The 16364-nt window shown below is 37.8% G+C and overlaps 1 protein-coding gene across 1 annotated transcript in view; it reads right to left on the bottom strand.

The window, feature by feature from the left end:
- LOC150081560 (uncharacterized) overlaps positions 1 to 16364 on the bottom strand; it is a 710435-nt gene that overhangs the window by 515226 nt on the left and 178845 nt on the right. The window contains exon 6 of the mRNA XM_090380128.1: positions 138 to 320. Coding sequence (XP_090236254.1) covers positions 138 to 320 — 183 coding nt within the window. The remainder of the gene's footprint in view (positions 1 to 137; positions 321 to 16364) is intronic.

Here is a 16364-nt window from a genome sequence, read left to right as displayed (position 1 = left end):
AAAAGCTTTTCTTTCCTTTCTATTATCTCAGAAAATCAAGCATTTGCTACAAATACAAAATTGCATTTGTGCATAGATAAGCATACTGCATGAAAAGCTTACAAATTAAAAATTAAGGTTAAAAAAATATACAATACCTTGATAAAAATTGGGTATTTCATTTTCAAAATAAACAAGTGCTGGAAGTTCATCAATTCCATAGTCTGCTGCCAGTTTATCATCATCTATCTTAACAAATGGTATCCCATGACGATCTGCATCATCATCTATATTTTCTAGCTCTTCTAAGACTCTCTGACATCTTCTACTGCTAATATCATCTGCAAATATCACATTCAACTGTAATACAATCAAATGTAATGGATACATTTTAACAAGCAAATAAAATTTGTACCTAATACTGAAATAATACATGTATGGTTTTGCTTTCATTTTTTTGTAAAAATTTAGTTTCTAAAATATTATAAATAGTAGGCCAACATTTGAAATTTACACAGCACTAAGGAAACAAATACACATAAGCAGCAATAATAAAATATAAAAAAGTTTGTTGTTCCTGCAATTTGTTTTTCTTTTATGTATTGACTTGATTTTATTTAATTTTCATAGGGCATTGGCAAACTTATGCCATGAGGTGCTACATTACAGGCAACCTAAAAATAGGTTACCATATCGATGTATATTAAAAGGTAGTAAATATAAAAACAAGTAAAGAATAAAAGTGTATATGGTTAAGTATTAAAATGCATTTATATATATTCGCAAATGTTTATAGCACATAAAAAAAAATTTTAATTTCAGAATTGTCTTTGTCAAATAAAATCTGACTATGTATATATAAGACTCAATCAGATGGTTCCTCTTCTTTTGATGCCATTTCCTATTGGAGGTTGGCAATCATCGCGCAGTACTTCTCTCTGTCTTCTCAATTTATTTTTAAAAATTTTTCTTAGAAATGTACATAAATGCATAAAAAGCTTTTCTTTCCTTTCTATTATCTCAGAAAATCAAGCATTTGCTACAAATACAAAATTGCATTTGTGCATAGACAAGATGTCTTGGGCAAGTGAAAAAGATACTCAGTTGATCTGCCAGTCCAGCTGCAGATATTTTTCGGCCAAGAAAGTTTCCTCTCTTTCTCTCTATTTTCCCCTCTATTATTACTTTACGCAATTTATATTTTACATTTCTAAGGATGTGTCCCAGGTAGGCAGTTTTCTTTCTCTTTACTAAGCTCAACAATTCACGTTTTCTTCCTGCTCTTTTCAAGCCTTCAATGTTGGTGATTCTGTCTAATCAAGATTTTTTTAGCATGCATCTGTAGATTCACACTTTGGAACACCTCTATTTTGTTCATGCTTGATGTTTTCAGTGTCCAAGTTTCAACTCCGTATAATGGTATGGACTACACATAGCACCTAACGAATTTCAGTCTGATTGACAGATCTAGAGCTTTGTGACACAACATTGTTCTGTATTTTGTAAAGACATTTCTCACAACCTCCATTCTTGCTTTTATTTCTGCTTCCAAATCTAGATCAGCATTTAGCCAATTACCAAGGTATTTAAAATGAGTCGCTCTATCTATTGGAGCTCCATTCAATAATAGCTGGACTTGGCTTATTGGAGATTTACTCACAGTCATATATTTGGTTATGTTTTGTTGACATTGATTCTTAAACCCATATCATTGCATTTGTTGCTAATACAGTCCAAAAGCAATTGAAGGTCTCCTATATTTTCTGTGAATATAGCAGTATCGTCAGTGTATTGTATGTTATTTATCAGCTGACCATTTATTTTAATTCCTTCTTTCTTTTTCCACAATGCATTTCAGAAAATATCTTCAGAATAGATGTTAAATAGCATGGGTGAAAGAATACAACCCTGCCTTGCCCCTTTTTTTATATTGACCTCGTCAGTTTCACCCTCTTTGACACTTACAGTGGCTGTTTGATTCCAGTAGATTTCTTTGATGAGTCTGATGTCCCATCCATCAAGATCTAGCTTAAGATCAAATGGTTAAAATATAGAAGTGTGAACAAATAAAATTTCGGAATTCAATAAAAACATGTTTGATAGTTAAAACAGTGCTAACCATTCACCCATAGGAGAGCAATCAGCTCTCAGCAGAAAAGAATATGTAAAATGACTATGGCCTATGTGGAGCTGGGCCAGGAAAATTTCCTCTTCATGATTCCTGTGGAGACTGGACTGCCATAGTTGGATTACAGGCTTAGACAAGAGACCAGCCTTCTCCCAGATGTTTAAAAGAGAAGTTGCAGGGTGTAAAACAAGAATTCCATATTGGAGGAGATTGCTTTGGTGATGGAGCAATCATGTCTAGCAAGATACATAAATCTCTGAGTAGCTTAGATATGAATACCAAAGGGCAGCTGGCAGTCTGATGGGTGTTGCACAGATTTTCCCAGCATGGCTCAAAGATATCCACGTGAGACAATTTGGAAGAGATTTCAGTTTAAGTTTGCAAGTGTATTGTAAAGGCAACCATTTTTATTGAACCGATAACAACAGTTCAATTGCTTCCACATATAGAGTTATGTGATAGGGGATGTTCTTAATGCACCAGTAGCAATACAAATAGCCCAATGATAGATAAGATTTAGCCATCAAAGGATGCTGTTTCTAGTAGAAGCATATACCTAAGATCCATAATCTAATTTTAATGACACAAAAGCACAATACAGACGGAGTAACATGCACCAATCTGCACTCCTTGAAACAGAGCACAGGATGTTCATACTTTCTTATGTATTTTGTGTACAGTCAGTGATTATGTTGAAGGAAGGTAAACTTTTTATCAAATATCATTCCCAAGAATTTTGTCCCAGGTACTACTGGAATAGCACTTTGTTCAAGCCTTAATTCAGGTTCTAAATGAAGACATTTGTGACAGAGTTTTATGCAAACAGCTTCTGTGGGGAGAACCTGAAGCTATTAGCCAGAGCCCAGAAGTTGAGGTAACTAATGACTTGTTACTGTTGTCTTTCAGTGACCCTCACATTGCATGACTGAGAAAATATGCTAAAGTCATCAACACAGAGGGCACTGTTTAAAGATGGAGGAAATCTTTCAGTAATGCAATGCACTTTGATGGAAAAAGCATAACACAAAATTAATCCTTTGGGTACACACTCCTCTTAGCAAAAGGTCAGAGAGTGGGTGGATCCTACTTAGTTAGTTATTTGGTTTTTAGGAGCATTAGCAACTAAGGCCATATTGCTCCGGGATATGCGGTGGTCATTCCCTGACCTTTCCATATCCTCCGTATTTGGTGGTGACGGGCTCGAACCCCGGTCTAATCAAGAAGCATGTGCTACGCACTGCTGCTCCTTCCCACCTGGCTACGGAGGTGCCAGGTGGTGGATCCTACACAAACTTGTAGTTATCAAAGGGATAAAAAGTTTTTAAAAAAATAATTGGGTGGCCTCTAAAACCATGATAATAAAGGTCTTTTAAAATACTAAATCTTCAAAGCGTCATATGCTTTTTCCATATTGAAGAAGACTGACACCTGGTGCTCTTGTGTGAGGAAAGCATCTCGGATAGATGTTTCCAATCTAATTGAAGGGTCAAAAGTGGATCCGTTTCTTCAGTAGCCAGACTGCCCATGAAATGAGGCCATTTGCTTCTAAATAGGTGCATTGACTATTCAGATGACAGTAAGTCAATTCTTATGGTACTCAAGTTGACATGACTTGTTATGCATTAGCATTAGCAGAGGCATTTGATGCAAGAAAGCAAGCTTATGCAGCATCAGCCAAAAAAAAAAAAAAAAAACCCACTTCACCTCTCTGTTCGTTCAAAATTGTTAACAGGAGAGATTGCTTCTACAGGGATGGGATACACTTAAATAGAAAGGGTGCAAGAATTTTTGCTGATGCTGTCGAAGCAGAGTTAGGTGGGTCGGAAAACTGCTAGTCGGGGGGGGGGGATACAAGGACTAATAGATTAACAGTAGCCACTCGCAGAGGTGGAAGTGATTCTTGCACTGCTTCTATTGAAATGAGCAGAAACCTGAAAAACAAGATGCAGGATATTTCAGAGACTGCTGGGAGTCATTGCGGTACAAGTCAACACATGGGTTGTGTTAGGGTAGCCAAGAATAGAAACAGGTGCATGTATACCTGCGTGTACACCAATGCTAGGAGTTTGGTAAATAAATTTGATGAATTTGAGGTATTGCTCAAAACATCAAAGGCAGATATTGTTGGGATATCAGAGACGTGGTGTCACACAGATATAAGGAATGCGGAACTGGAATTTGGGGAATACAATGTGTATAGAAAGGATAGACAGGACAGGAGGGGAGGAGGGGTTATGCAATTAGTTAAGAAACACATAAAGTCCAAGGAAGTGAAGCCAGTCGACATCGATGGACAGGGCAGTGTTGAGTCAGTTTGGTGTGACATAAGCATAGGGAAATCAAAATTGAGAGTAGGAGTGTGCTATAGGCCTAATGACTCTGATGAGTATAATAAGATATTGTACAGGGAAATAGAATGGGCCAGTAAATCAGAGAGTCTTATAATGGGGGATTTTAATTTCCCAGATATTGACTGGAATTTGTGGATTGGTCACTCGCACACTAGCAAGGCTTTTGTGGATTTATTGGATGATTGTTTTCTACATCAGCATGTTCGTGAGGCAACAAGAGGGAGCAATACTCTTGATTTGATTATCAGTAGTGATTCTTCATGCATTAAGAATCAGCAGATAAATGAACCACTAGGTGACAGTGATCACAGTGTGTTGAACTGGGATTTACTCAAGGAGGTAACTACCATCAGAGGTAAAGGGAAGGGTTTTTGTTTTCGTAAAGGCGACTATGATGGTCTGAGACAGTATTTAAATTCTATACAGTGGGACCAACTGATGATGTTACCAACAGCAAACTCAAAATGGGAAGCATTCAAGGAACTAATCTTGGAGGCTACCAGGCTTTACATACCAACTAAGAAATATTGTTCAAGGTTTAGGCCTAAATGGTTGTCAGATGAACTAATGAGACATGTGGCAGAGAAGAAAAATGCATGGGATACATACAAATTAATGGGTGACATGGAAGCCTATGATAGATATAAGTTGGTCTGTAACCAAGTCACAAAGGAGATTAGGCAGGCAAAGGCAGACTACGAAAAATCCTTCGCTAAGGATGCAAAGAAAAACAGAAAAGAGTTCTTTACCTATTTAAACTCAAGAAGGAAAGGGATGAATCAGATTGGTCCACTGGATATTGATGGTTCAACAGTTGAGGATCCTGCTCAGGTGGCTAACAATCTAAATGAGTATTTCGCATCTACATTCACGCATGAGGAGTTATTCAGGAAGAAGAATGATGTAGGTAAAGTAAACATTGGCAGTAAGCTGGATGATTTTGTAATAACTGAGAGGAAAGTGGAGGAGAGATTGTTGAGGATAAACATAAAAAAGGCACCTGGGGTGGATGGGATCTATCCAGTTATATTAAAGGAGGCAGCAAAGGAGGTAAGCAAACCACTAGCCATAATTATGAGAGCTTCTTTGGACTCAGTGGAGGTACCCATAGACTGGAGATGTGCAAATGTAACCCCAATACACAAAGGAGGATCAAAGGCTGACACAAGTAATTATAGACCTGTTAGTTTAACTTCTGTTCCAGGTAAATTAATGGAGACACTGGTTCAAGAAGCACTGCAGGATCATCTAGACAAGAATTCAGTTATAGCTCAGACGCAGCATGGTTTTGTTAAGGACAGGTCTTGCCTGACCAATTTGATTGGATACTATGATGTAGTCACAAAAGAACTGGATGCAGGGAATAACTTTGATATTATATATTTGGATCTTAGAAAGGCTTTTGATACTGTTGCACATGGAAGACTGCTGCACAAATTGGAGCAGTGTGGCATTGGAGGCAAATTGCTGCTTTGGATAAGAGGATGGTTGAGTGGCAGAAGACAGAGAGTGGTAATCAATGGACACTGCTCAACGTGGACTAATGTTATTAGTGGAGTTCCTCAGGGTTCAGTGTTGGGTCCGTTCTTGTTTTCGGTGTTTATGAATGATATTGATGATGGGATATCAAGTTTAATGTCCAAATTTGCAGATGATACAAAGGTTGGCAGGGTTGTTAAGGACACCACTGACGCTATGCTGCTGCAACAGGATCTGGAAAGGTTGAACAGATGGGCTGAGAGGTGGCAAATGAAGTTTAGCACTGACAAATGTAAAGTACTACATATGGGAAACAGAAACCCCAGAGCAAAGTATCAACTCTGCGGTACTACACTGACAGTGGTGGAGAATGAAAAGGACCTGGGGGTAATTGTGTAGGCAGATATGAAGTTCTCTGAGCAGTGCAGACGAGCTGCAAGAGTAGCTCATGGTGTCTTGTCAATGATATACAGGAATTTTTCTAGGAGGGATAAGGAGGTGATTATTCCCTTGTATAAGGCAATGGTTAGTCCACATCTTGAGTACTGTTACAGGTCTGGAGGCCTCATTTCAAGAAGGATGTAGAGCTGCTGGAACGGGTACAGAGAAGGGCAACAAGATTAGTGAATGGAACAAAGGGTTGCTCTTACGAAGAAAGGCTTAAGTTTTGCAAATTACAGAGTCTGGAGACTAGGCACCTGTGAGGTGATCTGATAGAAGTGTATAAGGCTTTGAATGGTTTGAGCATGCTCAATGCCAATGGTATTCTTCATCTTGTTCAGAATAATCAGCTCAGAGGGCATAAATTCAAATTGAGGAAGGACGGATGTCGGATAGATGTGCGGAAATTTGGCTTTGGCCAGCGGGTGGTTGGTTGGTGGAACCGACTTCCATCACTTGTTGTTGAAGTTGATAGCCTAAACAAATTTACGGCTCAACTGGACAGGTATTTCGAGAGAACGGAGGGGTGAAATGGGAGTGGTGTGTTTTTTTTTTTTTTTTGGCTGATGCTGAATAAGCTTGCTTTCTTGCATCATATGCCTCTACTAATGTTAATGCTAATGCTAAAATACCTGTCCAGCTGAGCCTTAAACTTATTTAGGCTATCAACCTCCACTACAAGGGATGGAAGTCTGTTCCACCAACCAACCACCCGCTGGCTAAAGGCAAATTTCCGCACGTCTATCCTACATCTGTCTTTCCTCAATTTGAATTTATGCCCTCTCAGGTGATTATTCTGAGCTAGAGGAAGAATTCCATCAGCATTGAGCATGCTCAAACCATTCAAGGTTTTATACGCCTCTATCAGATCACCTCGCTGGTGCCTAGTCTCCAGACACTGTAATTTGCAAAACTTAAGCCTTTCTTCGTAAGAGCACTCCTTTGTTCCATTCACTAATCTTGTTGCCCTTCTCTGTACTCGTTCCAGCAGCTCTACATCCTTCTTGAAATGAGGCCTCCAGACCTGTATACAGTATTCTAGGTCTGGCCTGACCATTGCCTTATACAAGGGAATAATCACCTCCTTATCCCTGCTGGAAAAATTCCTGTATATCATTGACAATACTCCATGAGCTGCTCTTGCAGCCCATCTGCACTGCTCAGAGAACTTCATATCTGCCTGCACAACCACCCCCAAGTCCCTTTCATTCTCTACCACTGTCAGTGTAGTCCACAGAGTTGATACGTTGCTCTGGGGTTGGTGTTTCCCATGTGTAGTACTTTTACACAAATGTAATACTTTACATTTGTCAATGTTAAATTCATTTGCCACCTCTCAGCCCATCTGCTCAACCTTTCCAGATCCTGTTGCAGCAGCATAGTGTCAGTAGTGTCCTTGACAACCCTGCCAACCTTCGTATCGTCTGCAAACTTGGACATTAAGCTTGATATACCATCATCAATATCATTTATAAATACAGAAAACAATAATGGACCCAACACTGAGCCCTGAGGGACTCCACTAATAACATTAGTCCACGATGAGCAGTGTCCATTGATTACCACTCTCTGTCTTCTCCCCCTCAACCACCCCTTTATCCATAGCAGCAATTTGCCTCCAATGTCACACTGCTCCAATTTGTGTAGCAGTCTTCCATGTGCAACAGTATCAAAAGCCTTTCTAAGATCCAAGTATATAATATCAAAGCTATTCCCTGCATCCAGTTCTTTTGTGACTGCATCATATTATCCAATCAAATTGGTCAGGCAAGACTTCCCCTTAACAAAGCCATGCTGTGTCCGAGCTATAACTGAAGTCTTGTCTAAATGATCCTGCAGTGCTTCTTTAACCAGTGGCTCCATTAATTTTCCTAGAACAGAAGTTAAGCTCACAGGTCTATAATTACTTGTGTCAGCCTTTGATCCTCCTTTGTGAATTGGGGTCACATTTGTACATTTCCAGTCCATGGGTACCTCCCCCGAGTCCAAGGAAGCTCTCATAATTATGGCTAAGGGTTTGCTTACTTCCTTTGCTGCCTCCTTTAATATAACTGGATAGATCCCATCCACCCTGGGTGCCTTTCTTGTTTTTATCTTCAACAGTTTCTCCTCCACTTTACTCCCCGTTATTTCAAGATTCTGTAGCTTACTGCTAGAGTTGAATACACCTCTGGTATTCCCCTCGCTGAATATCTCCTGATGTGTGAATGTCGATGCGAAATATTCATTCAGTTTGTTAGCTACCTGAGCAGGATCATCAACAGTTGACCCATCAATATCAAGTGGACCAATCTGATTCATCCCCTTCCTTCTAGAGTTTACATAAGTAAAGAACTCTTTGCTGTGTTTCTTTGCATCCCTTGCCAAGGATTTCTCGTAATCTGCCTTCGCCTGCCTAACCTCCTTTGTAACTTGGTTGCATATCGACTTGTATCTATCATAGGTGTATTCAACTGCTCGAGTTGAATACACCTCTGGTATTCCCCTCGCTGAATAACTCCTCATGTGTGAATGTCGATGCAAAATATTCATTTAGTTTGTTAGCTACCTGAGCAGGATCATCAACAGTTGACCCATCAATATCAAGTGGACCAATCTGATTCATCCCCTTCCTTCTAGAGTTCACATAAGTAAAGAACTCTTTGCTGTTTTTCTTTGCATCCCTTACCAAAGATTTCTCGTAATCTGCCTTCGCCTGCCTAACCTCCTTTGTAACCTGGTTGCATATCAACTTGTATCTATCATAGGCTTCTGTGTCGTGTGTTAATTTGTATGTATCCCATGCATGTTTCTTCTCTGCCATATGCCTGATTAGTTCATCTGACATCCATTTTGGCCTAAACCTTGAACAATATTTCTTAGTTGGTATGTAAAGCCTAGTAGCTTCCAAGATAAGTTCTTTGAATGCTTCCCATTTTGAATTTGCTGTTGGTAACATCATCAGTTGGTCCCACTGTATAGAATTTAAATACTATCTCAATCCATCGTAGTCGCCTTTACGGAAGCAATAACCCTTCCCTTTATCCCTAATGGTAGTTACCTCTTTGAGTAAATCCCACTTCAGCACACTGTGATCACTGCCACCTAGTGGTTCATTTATCTGCAGATTCTTAATGCATGAAGAATCACTGCTGATAATCAAATCAAGAGTATTACTCCCTCTAGTTGCCTCCCGAACATGCTGATGTAGAAAACAATCATCCAATAAATCCACAAAAGCCCTACTAGTGTGTGAGTGACCAACTCCCAAATTCTAGTCAATATCTGGGAAATTAAAATCTCCCATTATAAGACTCTCTGATTTACTGGCCCACTCTATTTCCCTGTACAGTTTCTTATTATACTCATCAGAGTCAATAGGCCTATAGCACACTCCTACTCTCAATTTTGATCTCCCAATGCTTATGTCACCCCAAACTGACTCAACACTGCACTGTCCAGCGATGTCGACTGGCTTCAGTTCCTTGGTTTTTATGTGTTTCTTAACTAATAGCATAACCCCTCCCCCCTTCCTATCCTGTCTATCCTTTCTGTAGACGTTGTACTCCCCAAATTCCAGTTCTGCATCCCTTATATCTGTGTGACACCACGTCTCTGATATCCCAACAATATCTGCCTTTGATGTTTTGAGCAATACCTCAAATTCATCAAATTTATTTACTAAACTCCTAGCATTGGTGTACACGCAAGTATACCTGCACCTGTTTCTATTCTTAGCTACCCTAACACAACCCATGTGTTTACTTGTACTGCAATGGCTCCCAGCAGTCTCTGAAATATCATGCATCTTGTTTTTCAGGCTTCTGCTCATTCTAATAGAAGCAGTGCAAGAATCTCTTTCACCTCTGCCAGTGGCTACTGTCAATCTATTGGTCTTTATCTCCCCCCCAAGCTATCAGTTTTCCGACCCACCTAACACTGCCTCGATAGCATCAGCAAATATTCTTGCACCCTTTCTATTTAAGTGTATCCCATCCCTGTAGAAGCAATCTCTCCTGTTAACAAGTACAGTCCAGGCTGAAAAAAATTCTACCCCTTGAGCCTTGCACAATCTTTCCAGGGCCGAATTGATTGACAAGGCTCTCATCATATGCAGTATTATCATGTATGAATAGGCTACTTAAATAAGACAGATAAATTATTTGAATGGGCTGAGAAATGGAAGCTGAGGTGTAAAACTGGAAAATGTAAAGTCCTGCATCTAGGTAGCAGTAAATAATGTTCCACTTGGGTATCACCAACTCAAGATTGCAGATAAAGGACTTAGGAGTACCTACACAATGTGATATGATTTATGAATACTGTGGACAGGCTGCCAGGGCAGATCAGGCATTTGGAAACCAGTCATCTGCAAGATGACCAGATAAAACTGATTAAAGCTTGAAATAGGTTTGGTAAACCAAATGCTGACAAAATTTTTACACTTAGCTACATCACATACACAAGATAGAAAAAAATTAAATTGGAAAAGAATAATTGTAGACTACATGTCTGAAAATTTTCCTTTACTCAAACAGTGATTTATTGTTGGAATAAACTCCCACCTACTATTGTGAAATTTGAAAGTTTATCTAAATTTAAGGAGGAATAAATACTTGAAAGGAATAAGTAAATGAACTGAAAGAAGGTTACTTTATTTTATTATTTATTTATTTATTTATTTATTTATTTATTTTTGGCCGGTGCTGGTGTTTCCTTATTTTTTTAAAGCTAGAAAACATACTTTAAAAGCTTGTTTCTTTGAACTATTTTGCCATCTAATACTAATTAAGTCAGAATGATCCTGCATGTGGACTGATTTCCATATTGCAAGGGTTGAAAACTACTATTCCTTTCACATGAGATCCGGTAACTAAAGTTCTCCATGGACATGTCTTTAAAAATTAGTCCAGCTGATATGATCAAGAAATAAATATGCATGTTTAATAAACATTAAGGTGAAAATAAACACACATGCACACACCTGGCCAAAAAAAAATATGAACCTTTGTATTAAGACAGTCACAGACAGAAGAAATACAAATAAGTGTGAATAGATGCAAATAAAACTGTGAGGTGGGGTGATGAGGTGTTGCATCATTGAGTATGAAGACTGCACAAGCTGATTGACTGCAGTAATCTGAAGCCAGAATGGAGAAAACGTGTGATCTATCAGACTTTGAAAAAGGTCTGATCATGGGTGCATGTTTAACAGGAGCCACGATTCAAGAAATGAAAGACACAACTGGTTTCTCAAAAGCATCCAGTGCAAAGGTTTTTAATAACTTGAAAGCAAGTTCCACATCTCAAAGCATAAATGTGACAGAAAAACAATACTTCAAAAGTGAAGCCATCGCACTCTAAGGAGAACTATATGAAAAAAATAGAATGTCTATTGCGCAGCAAATAACATCTGAATTCAATGAAACCCAGAACTATTTCAACCCATTCTGTGTGCAGGGAATTGAAGAATATTGGGTATTGCATGCCTATTTGGAAGCCAATTTGCATGTCTATTTGGGAGCCAAAGAAAAACAGAAAAATCCCCTTGCAGCAGTGCTGAGAACCTTGTTATTGGACAGTGGAACAATGGAAGAAAGTTATGTAGTAAGACAAATCATAATACACTTTGTTTTGACCTTATGGTAGGTGAGAGTATAGGGAATGTTTCGTTGCCATGGACTGGGTCCATTAATACCAGTGGAAGGCCAAAGGTCATCCACAGAGTACCTGAATTTTGTATCATATCCACTGCAACCTGCAACATTACATTTTTATCCTGAAGAAGATGGTCACTTTATGGATGACAATGCAACAGCACATCATGCCAGAATCGAGCAAGAATGGTTCAGAGAACATAGCATGGATTTCCAGGATCTTTCCTGGCTCCCACGTTCACCTGATCCCAATCCTATTGAGGATGCATACGATATTCTGGAGAGAGAGTTATTCAGCAACGAAGTACTCTATCTTCAACTTTGTGACAGCTGTGTGATATTTTTCTGGAAGAATGGTTACAATTAAACCAAAATGCACTAAAACACCTTATAAAACCCATAGTACACCACACACTTGCAGTTATTCAAAAAAAGGCAGCCTGATTTCATATCATATACTTGGATTTCAGGAAAGCTTTTGACACTGTTGCACATGGAAGACTGGCATACAAATTTGAGTGGTATGGCAATAAGGGCAAGTTGCTGCAATAGATAAAGGGATGGTAGAGCGGGAGAACGACAGAGAGTGGTAATAAATGGACACTGCTCTGTGTGGACTAATGTTATTAGTGGAGTTTCCCAGGGTTTGGTGCTGGGACCATTGTTGTTTTGTGTATTTATCAATGATATCAATGAAGGTATACATCAGGCTTAATGTCCAAGTTTGCAGATGATACAAAGGTTGGCAGGGTTCTTAATGACAGTAAAGACAGTACTACTGCAACAGGATCTAGAAAAGTTAGGTAGATGGCTTTAAAAGTTAAAATGAAATGAAATAAGAAAATAAATAAATATAATGCTATCATTAGAGGCAGCATTTATTTATTTAAATAAATAAATAATTTATTTATCTATATCTATTTATTAATTAATATAAAAAGAAAATAAATAAATATTTATTTATTTTCTTATTTAATTTCATTCTAACTTTTAAAGCCATTATTCAAATATAAATCAGGTGGCAGTAGTGGGTTTGATGTGCTAAAGCTGCACCTATACTGGCATCTATATTTTATTTTATTTTTTCTGTCTACATAAGCTGGTTAAGCTTACATTATGTCGGTGGTGTGGCTCTGCGCTGGAGTGCTGGTCAGTTCTACAGTTTATTTCTTGCTGCATAAGGACCACCGCTATGCAAATCCCCTACATTTGTGGATCAATCGGGAGATGGAGGGGTGGTTCGGTCCTTCGATCAGTTCACCTTTGCGACAATTTGTCTAGCGACTGAAATGCAGCAAATCCATGACCATTCTTGGCCTCGAGGTCCTCCTTCGATATGGGGCGTAATGGTCAGTCTATTATTTTGTTACTTTGTTTTATTTTAGTAGTTCGTTTTAGTCCTATTTTGGTGATATTTCACGTCTCTCGGAACTGGTACCTTACAAGGGGGGTGCCACTAAATTATTATATAACTGGCTTTATATTTTAAATTTAAAATGGATTTATTATTAATTGGGTTTAATTGAACTCCTAAATTATTAGGAAACTTTCGGCTACAGTTTCAGTCTTGTTACCTTTACTTTTCCCCTCCCTGTTCATTTAATTTTCATGTTAATTTTTCACTCTACACTTTTGCCATGCTACTGGCATATGTATTAGTTTCATTTTTATTTTTATATTAATTATCGATTATGTCCTGGGCATCATGTGGAGGATGTGCATTTTGCTGCCTCTAATGATAGCTTTAATATTTATTTTCTTATTTCATTTCATTATAACTTTTAAAGCCATTATTCAAATATATATACAGGCAGTTCTCACTTTACGAGTTTTCGCTTTACAAGTTTTTTTTCCCAAAGTACCAAGTATCAACAAAATCAAAAATATGAACATTAATTGCAAAAAATGAATGTTAAACATTCATAAATACCACATTTCAAACCATGCACATAGCTAGATAACACACTGTACCCAGCTTTATGATATTAATCCATTCCAGAGACACCACTGTATCGTGAAAATATTGTAATGTGAACCCAGTAACAAGTTTTTTGGTAATTCATTCCATGACCTCGGAAGTTGAAATTTTCGCTACATAACTCTCTAAAAGGTCATTTATATAGTGCAAATTGTATTAGTTACCAATTCAAATCACTAAAATGCACTACACTTTCATCATTATCATATGTTCTGTTATAAGAACCAATTTTGAACGCCTTTGTGACATTTTTCTAAAGCACATTTCTGGAGGTTACACCATAAAACAATTTGCACTTTCCGGTTTATTGGCTTTTCCGTTAGTGGATCTAATTATAAATGGGTAGTAAACTCAATGTTATTGCATTTGCAAAAATACCAATAGCTGGAATTGTGTGGTTTTTTGTGTTATTATGGTGAAATGTGCTTCCCCTTTACTGAAAGGTTCAATTGTATAAAAAAACATAAATTTTCAGAATCTTCTCTTCATTCCTTTTTTTTTAAGCTTCGTAAAATTGTTACTCCACGCAAATTGTATTAGTTGAAATTTGTGCTTTCCATTAAAAAATGCTTATCTATCTGAAGAAGACAACTCCTTGTGCAACAAACCAACGAGTGCCAAGCCAATAATGAGTGATCAACAAGTGTGCATTTAGTTGATGATGAAGAATAAACATTCTTTAAAATTTGTAAGTCATAAATAATTTATTTATTATTATAATTTGCTTGATTAAAACGTAATTAAAACGTAGCCTTTTACAGGCTACGTTTTAATTTCTTTGGATAAATCAATCATTGTTTAAACATAAACTAATTAGCTAATTAATTTCAAACCCCTATTTTTAACATTGTCTATGGGATTTAATTCCTGCTTTACGAGTGTGCGCTAGGAATGAATTAACTTGTAAAGTCAAGAACTACCTGTATATATATATATATATATTATTCTTTAGTAATATGATAATTTATGTTGTATTTTACTTTTAATATACTTTTATAGTGGTTTTCCTTAAATTATTTCTAGATTTTTTGTATATATATATATATATATATATACATATATATATATACATATATATATATAAGGAGGAAGTTATACGCGGCATAACTGAGTTCCTCATATGTAGACAATAATAATATTTTATATCAACATAGTTCCGGAAATGCTTGGTTCCCGAGTTATTAACCGAAATGTCTTATCTCCCGCAGGTTATTTCCTTCATCACAAGGTACTGACAGAATCTAGTGGGTTTCCATTCTGACCATGTACTCAAATCAGGAGCAAGCGAATATGCACTTTATGTACGGTTTGGTGGATGGGAATGCTCTGGAGACTCGTCGTTTGTACCACGAAAGGTTCCCAGAACGAAGATGTCCAGACAGGTAAATGATTGAAGCTATCCATCGCTGCCTTTATGAACATGGGACCTTTACAGCTCGTGCTGCCAACAGAGGACGACCACGATGTACGATTATTCTTGAAGTAGAGGAGGAGGAGATTTTGGATGTTGTACATGCCACTCTTGAACTCAGCACCTTTGATGAGCTGTCTCCATTTCTCCCGGTCTTGGTGTTTCACTTCTACATAGCTTCGAAGCCCAGCTTCCTTCAGAATTGAGGCGCCTCCGTAGCCAGGTGGGAAGGAGCAACAGTGTGTAGCACACGCTTCTTGATTAGACCGGGGTTCGAGCCCGTCACCACCAAATACGGAGGATGCGGAAAGGTCAGGGAATGACCACCGCATATCCCAGAGCAATATGGCCTTAGTTGCTAATGCTCCAAATAACTAGCTAACCTTCAGAATTGTGTTTATGATCTTCATAAACATTGTGTTTATTGGTCTTCATTTTCTTTTTCCCAGTATTTTGCCTTCCAGCACATCCAGTAACATCCCTCTATGTTTCATGGTGTGGTGTCCAACCCATTGTCTTCTGATTCTTCTTAGCAGTTCTTTCTTCTCCTACACATTATAAAACCATGTTATTACTCATTTTTTCTGTCCAGCTAATCTTTTCCATTCTTTGCCAGCATCACATCTCAAAAGCCTCTACTTTTTTTAAGTTGGTTTTGTTTAATGTCCATGTCTCTGCTGAATACAAAGCAATTGACCAAATGTACGTTTTCATAATTCTTTTTCTTACGTCTAGTGACATATTTCTTTGGCTTAGTAAAGAGATTTTACCACTAAATGCTTGTTTTGCCATCGCATTTCTTGAACAGATTTCACTGTGGCAAGATGAATCTTGTGTTATAATCTATCCTAGATATTTGAATTTTGTTACCTGTTCTATTTTTTCTCCATCAGTTTCAATGTGATATTGTTTTTGCTTTTTACTTATCATCATAATCTTTGTTTTATTATTGTTAATCTTC

Source organism: Mastigoproctus giganteus, chromosome 8 (assembly GCF_048544385.1).
Source record: "Mastigoproctus giganteus isolate SK-2022 chromosome 8, ASM4854438v1, whole genome shotgun sequence".
Lineage (NCBI taxonomy): Eukaryota > Metazoa > Arthropoda > Arachnida > Uropygi > Thelyphonidae > Mastigoproctus > Mastigoproctus giganteus.
This window is presented reverse-complemented; position numbering and strand designations above follow the sequence as displayed.